Source organism: Astyanax mexicanus, chromosome 19 (genome assembly GCF_023375975.1).
Source record: "Astyanax mexicanus isolate ESR-SI-001 chromosome 19, AstMex3_surface, whole genome shotgun sequence".
NCBI classification, from domain to species: Eukaryota; Metazoa; Chordata; class Actinopteri; order Characiformes; family Acestrorhamphidae; genus Astyanax; species Astyanax mexicanus.
In genome coordinates, this window is record NC_064426.1 from 14,240,706 (window position 1) to 14,257,183 (window position 16,478).

The 16,478-nt window shown below is 38.8% G+C and overlaps 1 protein-coding gene across 3 annotated transcripts; it reads left to right on the forward strand.

Annotated features, from left to right (window-relative positions):
* Window positions 1–981: 981 nt before the first annotated feature.
* dus1l (dihydrouridine synthase 1-like (S. cerevisiae)) lies at window positions 982–15,768 on the forward strand. Of its 3 annotated transcripts, none has more exons than XM_007233745.4 (14): window positions 982–1,054; window positions 3,541–3,789; window positions 4,064–4,172; window positions 5,086–5,136; window positions 5,369–5,481; window positions 5,578–5,660; window positions 5,815–5,918; window positions 6,719–6,866; window positions 7,082–7,178; window positions 8,104–8,189; window positions 9,175–9,341; window positions 11,326–11,363; window positions 11,480–11,555; window positions 13,033–15,768. In XM_007233745.4, exons 2-14 carry the CDS (start codon window positions 3,553–3,555, stop codon window positions 13,170–13,172), a joined length of 1,449 nt encoding a protein of 482 aa, XP_007233807.1. In that variant the 5' UTR covers window positions 982–1,054; window positions 3,541–3,552; the 3' UTR covers window positions 13,173–15,768. The 3 variants fall into 3 exon arrangements, with proteins under 3 accessions (XP_007233807.1, XP_015456915.1, XP_007233808.1); XM_015601429.3 differs by having other exon boundaries at window positions 1,027–1,054; window positions 3,545–3,789; XM_007233746.4 differs by lacking the exon at window positions 982–1,054 and adding an exon at window positions 3,418–3,435.
* The last annotated feature ends 710 nt before the right edge of the window (window positions 15,769–16,478 follow it).

Here is a 16,478-nt window from a genome sequence, read left to right on the forward strand (position 1 = left end):
CACCATATTATAATTACCGCGATGTGATTGGTTGGTTCTCAGCCAATGTATGAGTTCGATTATTAATGGTCACGTGGTGGATATGTCCCGTTGTTGAGAGCACGTGCAGAGTCACGTTGAACTGAACATGCTCGTGAACACCCACGAGCTCACACTGTTTACTGAGAGAGAGAGAGAGAGAGAGAGAGAGAGAGAGAGAGAGAGAGAAAAAAGGAGAGTAAGAGAGAGAAAGTGAGAGAGAAAAATAAGAGAGAGAGGTTCACAGATGGTTGCCTGTCGACAGTACTTCCTCTGTCATTATCAGCTCACCTATTTAATATCAAAATCAGATCATTATGAATCTGGGAAAGGTGCAGCGAAGGACATAACGATTGACTCAATATAGCCTGTAAATGTTAATAATCTTTGAGTAACATGTGTACTGTGTATGCATACATATAAACTACAAATACAAATAAATAACACACATACACTTTGACTTTAATTGTTTTGTAATGGTATCATTTCGATTTTTAGTTATTGGTTTTAAATGGACTGATCAAATCACAGAGAGTGAACCAAGTAGGGGCATTAATCTCTATCTGAATGTAAAAGATTTATGAGATTAATACTGTGTGCGAATATGGCTGATTTGCTAGGTGTGGGTCTCCACCTGGTGGCCAATAATAGTAACAGCAGTGTTTAGTAACTAAGATGAAGCGCAGATAAAACTTTAACTTATTATTTAGGAGAAAGAATGTGATTGTGGGAGTGTATTAAAAGTGATAAATATTGATTCATGTTCTGTAGTTGCAAACATCTTTAAAATGTAAAAAAAAAACAGTAATTTAACAAGAAAATGCAATTAACCCGAAGGCGCTGGTGTATTAATTATAAAATGATCATTATTTTCTAAAACAATTATACTCGTTATAATAATTTGAACACACGCTATTATATAATGTACTTATAAAAGCGTATATTACACGGAATACCGTGCGGAACTCTTTTGATAGGTGTGTTTCCTGACGGACCGGTTTTGTGGAGCGCGGCACGGAGAGCACGGTGTGGTGGTGTGAGTATCTGCTGAACCTATATTTATAATTTAGGGATTAAAAAAACCCAGAGGTTTAGAGGAGCGGAATAGTGTCTGTGTGCGGAGTGTGTGAGAGAATATAGTGTGGGGTGTGTGACTGCTGTTAAGGTTAAACAAACTGTTTGCTGTAGTCTGGAGTTTTTAGCAGATTAAGGTGTGTTTAATATTCACTTATAATTAATAGTAGTTATTAAAAACTGCTGAGAAACCTGCGGGTCTGATGATCTGTTAAAGGCGATTACTGTTAGATGTTTTACTGTCTAATAAACGCTGTGTGGATAAAAATTTACCACAGAACACAGATTTTAATTCTAATTACGCTATGGAAGACTGAGAATAATATCTCATTAATGATTATACTCATACACAGTAAATCTGACTGTATAGGAATGTTTGAGTTAGCTGTTAGAAGTTGTAAGAGCTGTGTGACTTCACATATCAATGTGAAAAACTGAAAGCATTAATACTCCTATTACTTTAAAGAGGCACTATACACTAAACCATTTTTTTTTCATAATAAGCTAAAATGTGTGTTCCTTTGTAATAATAAAACATACATTAAACACACCTACATTTTTTATAAACATTTCCTAACATTTAAATAAAAACGCTTTTATTGTGGTAATTTTTGCCTCTGCAGCGCCCTCTCAGGTTCAACTATGCTATAGGCGTGGATGATGATGTCGTGTATTTTGATACGCAGACACATCACAATATGCAAATCAGTCAATCAATAATACCGCCCCCTGCTGACGCCCAACCATCTGCGTCTCCCTGCTATCAAGGTGCTTACACACTGCACGCGGTACACCCATTGTTCTGATTGGTTAAACAAACCCCGTAATCTGATTGGTCCAGATAAAGCTTTCCTATTGGTTCATCAATCAGGCGTCAAAACAGGGTCAAAATTCGCAACTGCAGCTAGAGCTTCGCACCCGCAGCAGAGAAGGTGAATGAGAGGATTTTTAGCTCCACAGTGAAAAACACCCACTGTCACATTTACAACCTCACAAATTCAATGTGATTTTTGGTCTGACCCAGCTTAAGCCATTTGAGCAGTACTGATTCACACATTCAAGAGATTGGATTTACAAATTAAAAAATATATATTTATATATAATTAAAATATTTTTTCGCATTTGTACATTTGAATTATTATTAATATTACTTTCTGTTTCAAGTTTGCACATTCCAGTTAATTTGTGGATTTGGATTTTCGTGCATGCAGTTGTTTAAACGCAGTTACAAGTTTCAGTACATTTGTGACTTCTGTTTTACAAACTCAAAATCTTTATGACCCTTTTTTGACTCCATATACAACTAACACCGCGGAGCGCGAGGTGCCGCCGCCCTTGTGCCGAATCCGCTACTGAATCCGACAGAATCGGCACAACACCCCCCGCTGTACAACTGCGGGAGTGAAAACAGCGCTAATAAAGTAGTTTAGTTTCACTTTCAGTTTTCGTTATTTTATTTAAAAATAAAAATATAAATAAAAAACAGATGCCTACATCTCAGACTATTTTCCCACACTTCACGCGCCCGTTTTGTCCACAAGTCGCGGACGAGAGACATCTGTTATTTTAGCCGTCGCCATTCTACACTCGCTGCTGCTCTGCTGGCTTGCGCGTGAATCGATTCATTTGTTCAGAACACTAAGTTTATCTGAATACTGCCACACCGACTGCTGCGGTGTGAATCAGTTTTCTTATGAACTGAATCAAATCGCGCCTACTAATTTGACTCATTTGAAGCTAGTGACTGGGCTATATACAGTATCGAAAGCATCGAACGCTAAAGAACCGAATCGTTTGTGATGACGTAGTATCGAAAAAGAATCGAACCTTCGGTACACCGTGCAACTCTAGTGTAGTCTGTTTGTGTTCGTCTTTGTCTGTAACTGACTGTGTGTCTGTGATCAGAAGGTGGTGGTGATGGAGCTGAAAGTTTAGTATGTCTGTGTGCCTCATCGTCTGTAACTGACTGTGTGTCTGTGGTTAGGAAGTGGTGGTGATGGAGCTGTCAGTTTAGTCTGTTTGTGTTCCTCTCCCTCTGTAACTGGCTGTGTCTGTGGTCAGGAGGTGGTGGTGATGAATGTGTCAGTTTAGTTTGTCTGTGAGCCTCATTGTCTGTAACTCACTGTGTTTCTGTGATCAGGAGGGGGTGATGAATGTGTCAGTTTAGTCTGTCTTGTGTTTCCCTCTGTCTGTAACAGATTGTGTGTCTGTGATCAGTAGGTGGTGGTGATGGAGCTATCAGTTTAGTCTGCCTTTCTTCTCTGTCTGTAAGTGACTGTGTGTCTGTGATCAGGAAGTGGTGGTGATGGAGCTGTCAGTTTAGTCTGCCTTTCTTCTCTGTCTGTAAGTGACTGTGTGTCTGTGATCAGGAGTCGATGGTGATGGAGCTGTCAGTTTAGTCTGTCTGTGTTCCTCTCTGTCTGTAACTGACTGTGTGTCTGTGGTCAGGAAGTGGTGGTGATGGCGAAGCTGCAGGGTTTTGAGTTCTGGAAGAAGACTCTGCAGTCTGCTAAGTACATCCTGGCGCCGATGGTGGAGCAGAGCGAGCTGGCCTGGAGACTCCTGAGCCGCAGACACGGCATTCAGCTCTGCTACACCCCAATGCTGCACGCCCAGGTTTTCCTCAGAGATGCCAACTACCGCCGGGAAAACCTGTACAATGATGTCAGCCCGGAGGACCGCCCACTCATCACACAGGTCAGTCTTAACTACTCACTGTCAGGAGGGAAATCAGGAACAGCCTCAGACTAAAGTAGTTTCCGCTGTCGGAATAGTGACCAGTCATGGTACGGTAACCACGTGAAAGGTGGAATTTGGGGTGATTAATGTATATCTGTAATATTATATAGTGGAAATGTAATAATTACATTTTCCATAGTAGTCCTGGATCAGTTCTGAAGCTCACTTGCTGTGGCTTTTACTGCAGTCAGTAAATTTAGATGCTGTCTAATTTCTGTGTCTGATGTTGTAGTTCTGTGCAAACGATCCGGAAGTGTTTGTTCAGGCTGCTTTGCTCGCTCAGGACTACTGTGATGCCATCGACCTGAACTTGGGGTGTCCTCAGATGATTGCTAAAAGAGGTAATATATATGTTTTTAAATTGTATGTTTTTTTTTTAGTAGAGATGGGACGATCGATCGGCAGTGTACCGGTATCGGACGATATTCCTCTGATTTAGCCGATCCGATTCAGGAGTTTAGAGTTCAGCACCTCTACTCTGTCTCTGTTCATACTGGACACACTGAGGAAGCCGCAGCTCTGCTCAGATAACATTAAAATCACCTTTGTTAGCGTACCACTCACCTCAGAATGTTTATAACTAAGCGGTTTAGTGGACACGGCCGCCAGGTAAGACGGTTGAGGGCTACTGAAGACTGTTAAAAGCATCTGAACGGGGTTTTTTTTTCCGTGTTGTACTGTTTATTAACATTTTAAAAACAGATTTCCAACCGTTCTTTCCAACTATTTGGGAATTTAGTTAAAAGCTCAGTTTTATTGCTGTTTATTGCTGATGTTTAGCCCAATCTAAGCTCTAGCTGGAGTGATGGATTACTTTTGTATTATTAGTTATATATTTACAGTAAATATGACCTATTTTATGCAGTAAGCTAACTCCGAAAATTAGACTGTGAGGCGGCTGATGTTGGGATACACGTTCCTGCGGTATTGGCATATAAATATAAAAATTCTGGTGTCTTATAAATATTTACATATATATCTCTATCAGCGTAAATTACCAGTGTTTGCTTAGGCGTGAATGTAATTAGGGGAATCTGTACTAGGTTTGTGTGGCATTAATGTGCCATTTGGCCCCGCCCAAGATCGGTATTGGTATTGGTAATCGGCCCCAAAAACACTGATCGGTCCATCTCTATTTTTTGTGTATTTAACTGTTCTCTTTAAACTACTGCATGTAAACCTTTTTACACACACTATAATGTACATTAACGTGAGTAAGAGCCTCTTTCCATTGCACTGTTTTCCCCTTGCCAGGGCACTATGGTGTGTTTCTCCAGGATGAGTGGGAGCTCCTGGAGAGAATGAGTATGTTTTATATTTTCAGATTTTTAGGTTTCTTTATATAGGGGAATATTGTTCAGTGAATTGTAAATAGTGGTTTCTTCAGGCCCATATTGAAAGTTTTTTGTCTAACTTATATTCTGATTTGTCAGATGTGTTTAGTGTGTTTTATATTAAATGTATGCAATCACCAAGACACACTCCTCACTGTTTCTTTTAAATAACCTGAATAACAATAATATTTATGTTTTCTCAGTTCAACTAGCTAATGAGAAACTGTCGGTGCCAATCACCTGTAAAATCCGGGTCTTTCCTGAGCTGGAGAAAACTGTCAAATATGCCAAGATGCTAGAAAGAGCAGGTTGCCAGGTACAGCACTTAATCTTTAAATTGTAAATTTGTGGAATGGTGTGTAGGTAAGTTTGACTAATCCTGTCGTTTTGTCCTTCTGACCTCCTGTCTCAGCTGCTTACTGTTCACGGCAGAACAAAAGATCAGAAGGGGGCTCAGACTGGAGTTGCAAGTTGGGAGCACATCAAAGCCGTACGGTAAAAGCTTTTATTCTTCAGACCTTTAGAACTGATCCCGCCTGAAGAACCTTGGAGTATTAAATGCATTAGATTAAATAATATTGTATTTATGTGTGTGTGTGTGTGTGTGTGTGTTTGGTGTGGCTAAAGCTTGGTGTTTGTATTTTTGTAGAGATGCTGTGAGCATCCCTGTCTTTGCCAATGGAAATATTCAGCATCTGACTGACGTGCAGCGCTGTTTGGATGAGACTGGAGTACAGGGGGTGATGAGTGCAGGTAAGATTTTGTTTATGCACACCTTGTACATTACATTTCTGAAGGTGAATTAAGGCAACAGGTTCCCCACTCAGTCTTATTTATTTATTTATTTTTAAGAAAAATGAATCTGTGTCCTTGTTCCCTAATCAAATCCTAGTTTACTTTGCAGTACTGTAATTTCCATCTATTGACCTGTTTTGCTATGGCTGTGGGGTCTGTAGTCTGTAGTATGCTATACAAGCAATAGGTTAGAGACTGGTTAAAAGCAGGGATTGACTACTGAACAAGAGCTCTGGTGCTCTGGCCACAAAATCACTAGAATCTATAATTTAATGGGCGTTTAAAAAGATCTCCCCGGGGCGCATAACCCTGCACTCTGCCGGATAATAATGATTTATCAAGGTTGTACATGGGCTATTTATATATCTGGGCCCAGGGGCCCAGTTATGTGTTAAAAGTGTGTTGCATACATGGCACCCCCTCCCCTGCCCATCTCCTGGGCTTAGAAAAAAAGTTCAGGGTCAGATTATTTTCCATTATCAGCCATTAGTGCATTCCAACTGGAGAATGCTTGTGCTATTTTTTGATTAAAAATTAGGGTCTTTTTAAACTTAACAGTCATGTGGTGTTCAAAACATAAAATATTTTATGAAATAAAATAATTCTGAATTCTAATACAAAAGTTATATATGACTGAATTTGGCGAGCTGTGGTGAATTAGAGATTTTATAAGTGTATTGTAAAAAATGGATGTTTGGAAGATTAGCAGACTATTTATTTCATATATCTTGTTTGTTTGTTTGTTTGTTTTCCCACAGAAGGAAATCTGCATAACCCTGCCCTGTTTGAGGGGTGTAGCCCTCCTGTGTGGGAGATGGCGGAGGAGTATCTAGAGGTGGTTCAAAAACATCCCCCCTGCACATTGTCCTTCGTCCGAGCTCACCTCTTTAAACTTTGGCATCACACGTAAGTCACTATTCGCCCTATTTCTGTAATAATGCTCTTATTATTTGAAGTAGTAGCAGTAGCAGTAGTAGCTGTTCTGTAATATTTAGTATAAAAAAATGCTGTGTCAGTATTTGGACATTAGAAATCACACACATCAGTGCAGAGGTGACTCATTAAGCATCACCGAAACTCTAATCCAGTCCGTTTCAGCAGTTTTGTTTTAACTCCTTCAGACTACAGATCCACCAGGACCTGAGGGAGGAACTGGCTAAAGCTAAAAACCTGGCTGGACTAGAGGAGGTTAACAGACAGCTGAAGCAGCGCTGCCAGGTACACTCTCAGGAAGACATGATTCACTGCACTGCTGGGTGTAAATGTGTGAGATTCACTGTGTGAAGTGTTTATTACAATTCTGTTATTTAGAAGAACGCACAAAAATCTTACATTCACTCCTCCATTCTGCCTCTGTTTGTATGCTGGTTTAATTTGAAAGGAAAAAAAAGTAAATTTACCCTTCTGATCTATTCACTAAATTAATTATTCCCATAATTAGATTTATTATTATTATTGTTAATTATTTAGATTTGACAATGATCAGCTTTTTTTTTTAAATGATAAATGAATACACATACATTTTCAGTGGGTTGTTTCCCTGCTGTGACACACTCACCTTAACTCAGTAATGGTCTGTTAATCAGATTATTGGTTGGATCAGGTGTGTTGGGAGTGCGCAATACATCAAAATGTGCAGTGGGTAGTAGGCTCTTCTGTTTTTTTTATTCATGTAATGTGTTAAATTATATTTTTGTGTATTGTTTAATTACAATTATAATGACAGGCAATACTGTAAATATTTTATTTACTTTTATTGTTTATTGCATTGTATTTAGCCAAAGGTGTCAAAAGTATTTACATGTGTTACTAGGGTTTAAAATACATTTATATAAATTAGTGTCAACTCAAGCTTTTTACTCCAGCAAAAAAGTAAAAGTACTGTTTTAAAAATTACTTAAAGTATAAAAGTAAAAAAAAAATTTAAGGTGAAAAAATGCCATTAAGAACAAAAGCTGTAGTGCACTACCCCCTCCCCAAAATACATTTTTCTAAAAGCCATAATAATTATAATTCTTGACACCTCTGTATTCAGCACATGTCCTCCTGATTTAAAGAAGCCTTTGATTTGTGCCAACACAGTAATAGGATGGGGTGATTGACGGATCACCAGTAAGATGTTGCTGATTTGTATTGATTGCAGGAGGAGATGGCCAAAGATGAATCTGAGAGACATCAAACAGGACTGCCCTTCCCTCACTGGATCTGCCAGCCCTACGTCAGACCCCCGTTAGTATAGCCTTTATTCTAAATGCATCATAAAACACTAGGAGTGTCAGTTTAAACTCTCTAATAGAAAAAGCAGTACAGGTCCAAAGTTAAAGTATGGAGCACAGCTATAAGCAGCAGGATTTGAATCTTAAATGGCATGTTCTAAAAAACACGGAGTCATATACAGTTGCAAGAGAAAGTATGTGGGACTACTTTCTGCATAAATTGGTCATTAAATATGTTCTGATCTGACAAACACAGTCTACTCAAACTAGGGGGGCACTGCCACTGCAGTCAAAAAATATAAGTATACTGTGGACAGATGAAACAAAAATTTAGTTGTTTGGAAGAAACACAAAACACTATGTGTGGAGAAAGAAGGCACAGCACACCATCATAAAAAACTCATCCCAACTGAAACATGGTGGAGGGAGCATCATGGTTTAGGGTTGCTTTGCTGCCTCAGTGCCTGCATGGATTGCCGTCATCAAAGCAAAAATGAATTCTCAAGTTTACCAAGACATTTTGCAGGAAAACTTAAGACCATCTGTCCACCAACTGAAGCTCAACAGAGGATGGATGATGCAACAGAACAACGACCCAAAACATAGAAGATACGCCTTCTAGAGGGTTCTGTTAATATGACAACAATAATTTGAAAACTATTCTTAGCATTTTGTACGTAACCGACATTTGATTTCTCTGGGCTAAAAGTTATCTGTGCCATAAAACAGTTAAAACCTGTATTGTAGTATTTTTAAAAGAAAATAGATGCTATGTGCTTTAAACCACAAACAGAAAGGTCCTTCCAGACTGTTATCGGCAAAAAGCCCAAAAGCCGAGACCAGGGCATTTTTTAAAAATTGCATTTCCAATACTGACTTAACTTTTTCTGATTTGGTGTTACACATTCTGAATATAACCTCTGACATAGTTTTCAGTGTTTTGAAACTGTTCTGAAAAAGTATGAGGTTATGGAGCAGATAGGCTGTTCTTTTTCCAGGCCGAAGGATCCGTCCCAGGAGAATGAGCAGAAAACTCCACAAGTGAAGGCAGTGTGCATGAAGAGGGCACTAGAGGACAGCGACAGCTCCAACGACCCACTCTCCAAAAACAAGCAGAAGAAGAAAGCCAGAAATCCACACAAGAACTTCTGTCCTGAACTTAAACGTGAGTTAATGAACAGATGTGTTTAAGCTTACATTTGCACACCAACTTGAATTGGACAGAATACTCAAACTATCAGCTGCAGGTACTCTATTATTGTGCTGATGTTACTTTTAGACTAGGACTGTCACGATAAGCATTTTTTGTGGACGATATATTGTCCCAGAAATTATTGCTATAAATGATATTTTTGTAATTTTAAGACTATTAAATGCCACTGACATAATAATACACTTTTTTAAAGTTAAATTTTAATTAATCATTTATTATTATTATTATTATTATTATAATTATATACTTATTTCTTCACCTACTTTAGTCCACACTCTGTGTATGGAGTCACAGTTATTGAAGCATGACTGGCTAAAATACTGTTCACTGTTATATATGTGAACAAACATACAAATAAACAAAATGGACGATATCATGATTATCAAAAATTATTGAGGTCATGTTCATTTATTGTATGATAAATCGATATTGCAATTATTGTGACAGGCCTATTTTAGACACAATTTGGAGCTCTATAAAGTGAGCAGTGCAGCAAATACTCACATCTGAGCTTTTACAGATGTTGAGAGAAGCTCAAGCATAACAGAAGTAGTTAACCCTCTATGGCATGAATTATATTTTTTGGGGAGGAAAAAATAAATTCCTGCCATTTTTGGGACCTCGGGGGTCCCTTCCCTGCAAAAAAAAATCCAGCTGCTCAACCAGAAAATAAAATACCCTATGTGTTAATTAACTCTTGACCAGCATAGGGTATGTTTTCTCCAGACGACCAGCTGGATTTATTTTTTATTTTTTAGAAGGCCGTTGATATATCATACTTTTGAATTAGATGTGTTGAAGCAGGGAAGCACTTAAAACATGCCGGATGGGGAGTCTCCTACTTTAAAGATGAGAGACATTGTTTTATAATGATTGGTCTACCTAATAAAAAACGTCAGTGAGCCTTATGTATGAATTTTACCAGTCAGGTATTAAGGAGCAGTAAAGCCACTCTGCTGAAGTACAGCTTTATACAGGAGTTTATTTCTCCAGCACTGAGGCTAGAGCAATGTTAGAATTAGCCGCTAACTGAGCTGTGCACTACCTCTTTAGCCTTTCATAGGTGAGTATCATCGGCCTGTAGCCTGCTGCTTACCCCAGCTAGCACTGCTGGAGCAGTATTAGCAGCTAACCGCACTAAGCGCTGGCTCTTTCGCTGTTCAGACCTGAGTAAATATCGGCCTGTAGCCTGCTGCTAACCCCAGTTAGCACTGTTGGAGCAGCATTAGCTGCTAACTGCACTAAACACTAGCTCTTTCGCCGTTCAGACCTAAGTATTATCGGCAGCATTTGTATTAGCCATTAACCATGCTAGCTCATCCGCCACTCAGAGGTGAAAATATCGGATTGTAGCCTGCGCATTTACCGTGTTAAAACAAGCTATGTGGGACGAACCACTAGCTAATACCACTGGGTTCCTCAAGGTAGTGCTTTCGGGCAGCATTTACTAGCGTTAATGCTAATTCTTTATTAGCCACTAATGCTAATGCTGCTGCACCCAGCCTGTGTGAAAATTTGGAAATCTAAACTTGCTGTAAATAAACGGAAGAGCTTTACTCACCCAAATAAACGGTTTTCAGGAGAGGAATCTGTAGTGTAATATCCAGTGCTCATTTGACTTTTTTTTTTTTTAAGAATTACAGTTTTCTTTACTTAGCTTAGCTGAATTTAGTTACCACCACACACCATGAATGGGATGCATTCCACAGTCACTGATCTCATTAAGACAAAGGCAGTATGAAAGTTTTCCATGGCATTGTGCTTGATTTTATTCAGCTGTTAGCAGTGAAATGGTTAGCACACATTATTCACATATTTTTGGCAGTGTTTGGTCTTTCAGTACAGTACATCTACCTCTGTTATCTTCTTTACCACCTCATATCTGTTCTAGAATATTTACAATTGCAACAATAACACAAGTTTTTGATCTCTGCAGCAAAATACATCAAATGTGAGCAGTGTGGAAATCCAAAGGTAAGTCTTATTCAGACAGTTCCCAGTTTTTTTTTTGTTTAGTTCTAAATCAAACCTCTCAGACTGTTTTGGCAGAAGTTTTTTTTGTTAGTTTTTTACTTTTTTCTCTTTTCCAGGGAAATAAGTGTGTGTTTAATTTGTGTCGCGGCTGCTGTAAGAAAAAGGCCTTCAAAGAAGTTGCTGATTGCCCAGGTGAGTCTCAGCCAGTGTGTTTCTCTGTATGGAATATGGAGATCATTTATACTCTAGTTATATTTATCAGCTAATCTCTGTGTAATAAAATAAATGTAATAATAGTAGGGGTGTGACGAGACACTAATATCACGAGACGAGACGAGACATGATACTGGGTTCACGAGAACGAGAGGAGACGAGATAACATTTTAAAGAAAATGTCAAAAATTAAAAATGGCTTGAAAACTAGAGTTTTATTTGACAATCATATAACGCAAATTTAACAGACTGGTTTCTCTCACACATTGATTCTATAAGAAATAGAAATAAGAATAAGAATAAAAAAATAAAAGTAAAACTTTTCTAGGTCTTATATAGTGCAAACAATAAGTGCAAACAACCACAATCAGTCATATTAAGCCTATGGTTTGTGTTTTTTTTTCTCATAAATCTCTTGTAATTTAACTATACATAACCATAACCAGTCATATTAAGACTGTGCTTGAAGTGCAAACAGAGACAGAGCTAAGGGATTAGTATAACTGCATATGAAACAGTCACGTGTTGGATTTACATACAGTATTTACATATATTTTGTGTCTTGTTGGTCACTCTGTTACCGTTTATTGTTTCCACTGGAGCCAAAATGCAGCCGGACATACAACTTAAAAGTAGCAGAAGCATCTTCTATGCAAATGCCCGAATTTTCCTCTTCAGCTGAGAGCTGCTCTCACTGCACAGCCACCACACGCGCTGCTATTGCTACTGTGTTGCCAGATCCCACTTAAAAAGTCCACACTAAAATGTTTTTTGTCCCTTGAGACAGGTTTAAGCTTGACGAGAAATATCGTCACGTGCCACGAGATCTCGTCACACCCCTAAATAATAGTAGTAGATGTAATCCAGTATTACGAATCTGGTGCGTGTGTTTTTTGTTTGTACAGTGCCTTTAACCAAGTGTGAATCTGCAGTGTATGTGGCTTTAATAGTACTAAATAGTATAGTACTATACTATGGCAGTATAGTACTAATAGTGGTAACCATGGTATCAATCCAGTGTGTGTAGTTTTTAAAATCTGGCAGTAATAATAGTGGAGCAGATTATTCTTGTATGTGTGTGGATTCTACAGTGTGAACCTACAGTGTTTTTTTTCCCCTCCACAGCCTGACTACTAATTGTTTAGTAAGTTTATTCCAGTATAAATCTGCTGTTTGTGGAGATTTTATAGTGTGGCAGGAATAATAGTGAAGCGATTGTAATCCAGTAGGAATCTACAGTGTGTGTTTTTTGCAGTCTGACAATATACAGTTACTGCAGATTTACTTAATAAAAATAACTCCACAGAGTGTGTAGTATAATTGTGGCATGATTGTAATCCGGTATGAATATGAATTTGTTGCTGCAGTTGCCATAAAACACCACCAGCTCCAGTGTTTTATTGAGGAAGTCAATTTTTAAAAAACATAGAAATTAACTCTTTATTCTGCTCCTAAGGTCACGGCTTGAAGTTCAAGACTAAGGCCCAGAAGCAGGAGAATTCCACAAATGGTGAACAAGTAAATGGAAACGGCTCCATCCAACCAGAACCATGCACTGCACTACCAGACCAGCCTGCAGCCCAGACTTTGGCCTGAAGATGCTTGAAAGGTCAAGCGGTAGAGACTGTTCTGCTAGAACTGAACTTTTAACATCCAGGGAACTGATCTTGTTCTACATGCTCCAAACGCAACAATGGATTAATACCAGAAGTTCTAGATTTTGTTCTGTCCTACAGACCAGCAGAGGCTATGAGCAGTGAAAACTGAAGAGCTGAAAAGTTTGTTAGATACACCTTGTGTCTACAAATGTTGGCCAATTTATCAGAAACACGTACTATATAGCTTCACTGCACAGGTATACAATTACAGACTGTAGCTCATCAGCTGCCTGATGTGTCTTACTCCAGTCATCTTTGGACACCACTGCCCAGTTATTATTAGGGTGGTTGTATTAGATAGGCTTGTTAGTGTTAATGTTGGTGGGTGTTGGGATGAAAAATTGTCTTGCTGGGCTCTTACACACTATATAATAATTCTTGGCCACTTTATTAGAAACACCAACCTTATAGCTGTACCAGGTTTGGTGTTCATTTAGAGATTATAGCTCATTTGTTGTTGAATAGTGTGTGCAGGCTATTTTCAACAGGAGTCAGTTTCTGGTTACAGATAATTTTTTGGTGGACCTATTTTCAACATAGCAGTCACACTGATATGACTGATGCACTGGTCTCACATACAAACAGAACAGACCACCATTCTAATCATCTGTCATCTGTGGTGGTCTTGTGGTGGCCTTTTTCTAGTGATAAATGAGGTAGTGGCTTAGAGTGGCAAACTAAGGCTCTCTCACTATGAATAAGTAGCATGACGCGGGAATCCAGCGCAAATTAGAATTCCGAGTCGTCAGCAGCCGGAGCCTGAGAGAGCACATAGCACAATAAGCCTTGCTCTTTCTTTTAACCACTCCCATTATGATACTGTCTGGCACAAGAATCATTTAGCAAATGTATTGGAGTTCTGACACTTTCCCCTGGCTGGCACAAGCATCTGATTTGGGGATCCAGCACTTTCCTTTCCTCTGAGTGCATTGACTGCCTAGTGATGCTGTACTGAAATGGATGGTGGCTGATGTTCTGTTTATCAAAGGAGACATGCTTGTCCTTAACCTCCTAGTGGTGGGAGCATTAAACATGAGTGGGTGGGTTTATTGGCTTTGATAATGTAAGGAGAAAATTGGTTACAAAATGAAGTAGAGGGGTGGTACAGTCTGTTAGTGTAAACCAGTGCAGTAAAGCTACAGAGTATGTTCAACAGTGGCCCTTCCAATATACGCATGGGCTCAAGGGCTCAACAAATGGACTTTTGGTATTTTTACGTTTGTCTGAGCGAGCAGCAAACAATTGTAGATGCAAGGAGCGTTTTTCACTGCAGAGTATCTTACAGTAGAATCAACTCAATCACAACTTTTCAACTGCTTTTCAGTTCCATTGCTGCTGTAGATGCTGCTACTGGCCTCTGTGGGGCACCACCCCTTCTGCTGCTGCTGTTGAACTCTCTGTAAAAGAAGGGTGTGGCCGTTCATCTGGGAAGCTTTCTGGGAGCTGATCTTCCTGCTAATTTCTGCAACTCATCTGTTTGTGTCGCACATTTTGCTTCAGGGTGTGTTTCACAAAGTAGGTCTTCTCAGTATAGCTGAGGAAACCGGGGACTGTCCAGCCCTCCTTTTGCTGGATAGGGTTAACTTTGGTCTTAAATGGATAGTCACGTCATTTTCCAGAATAATCTACATCTGCTGAAACGTTAACATTTTCCAGAACTCAACAGATTTGGTACGCATTTACACTGAAACCTAAGGGTAGATACTTCAGTGATTTAAAAGGTTAATCACTGAAGCATTTGGGGTTAAACCACTATTGCAAAAACACATCAAAACTCGTTTAATCTAGCCTCTCACTTCTTTTTTCTGTTTATACATTAATTTATTTACCTTTTTTTAAATTTACACTTGTCTTCCCAAAATCAATCACCAGTGAGGACAAATTTTCAATTTTCAATGTTTGATTCCATACCAAAGTCCAACATTGATCCTATTTATGTAAAGGTGAAAGGAGTTGTACCACTGTAGTGGGAGTGCAGAGATGCAGTTTAATAGTGATGCTGGAGCTAGGCTAATGATAGTTGGTTTGTTAATCATACATCTGGAATATTATTTGTTTCTGGCTATCTGTGTCACTACTGGATTGCTGTGCTTGAAGGCTTGATAGTAGAAACTTTTTGCAGTGAGAGAATCCATCTTTTCCAATGTCTAAAGGATGCAAACATGACTGTCTATATATATATATATATATATATATATATATATATATATATATATATATATATATACCAACAACACTTTTATCACAAGATATTTTATTTCTTAAGTGTGTTTTTAATGTTGGGGGTTTTACAAAAATTAAAGTTTTGAAACTGCTGTTTGACTTTTTTTTTTATAAAAAAAAATTTAGGCACAGAAAGCAGTGCTTAGAAGCACAACAACACTGCTTTTGTAAATGTTCAAAATGAACTGATTAATAGGTGTTTTTAGAGCAAAGGTTCTCAAACTGATCTTCCAAAAACCTCTCGATGGTCCAGCTTTGTGCTTCAATCTTGCAATAAATGTGTAGAATAAAAGTCTGGACCAGCTGGAGTACCTGTGGAGAAGTACGAGAACATTTATTTTCTGGTTTTGTCTTTTAGTATCTTTCTTTCCACCTGTTTTATAATGGTCAGGATCCCTCAGAACCACCCCCACGCAGGTATTTGGTTGGTGGATTTTTCTCAGCACTGCAGTGACACTGGCAAAGTGGTGTGTTAGTGTGTGTTCTGCTGGTACAAGTAAATCAGACACAGCAGTGTTGGCGTTTTTAAACACCTTAGTGTCACTGATAGACTGAGAATAATCCACCAATAGCATCCTGCGACCACTTACAAAGGACTAGAAGATGACTAACACAAACTGCAGCAACAGATAACAGTTTCTCTCTTTGGTTTTACATCTACAAGGTGGATCAGCTAGGTAGTATTGTCTAAGGACTTGAATACAATACCCCTGATATTTGTTGTAGCAGCTTACAAAATGGGATAACACTTTTGATACAATGTTAATTTGTCAGTGTGCAGCTTGTGTAACAGCGTAAATTTGCTGTGCCCTTAGAATAACTCAACCCAGTCATTAATGTCTAAACCGCTGGCAACAAGTGTGAGTACACCCCTAAGTGAAAATCGCCAAATTGTGCCCAAAATGTCAATTTACGTAGAGGTGCTCAATCTACACATCCTTGGGCAGTCCATCGCCTTTACCTTCAGCTTACTCAGCAAAGCAGTTATCTTGGAGGTGTTTTTGGGGTTGTTGTGTTGGAA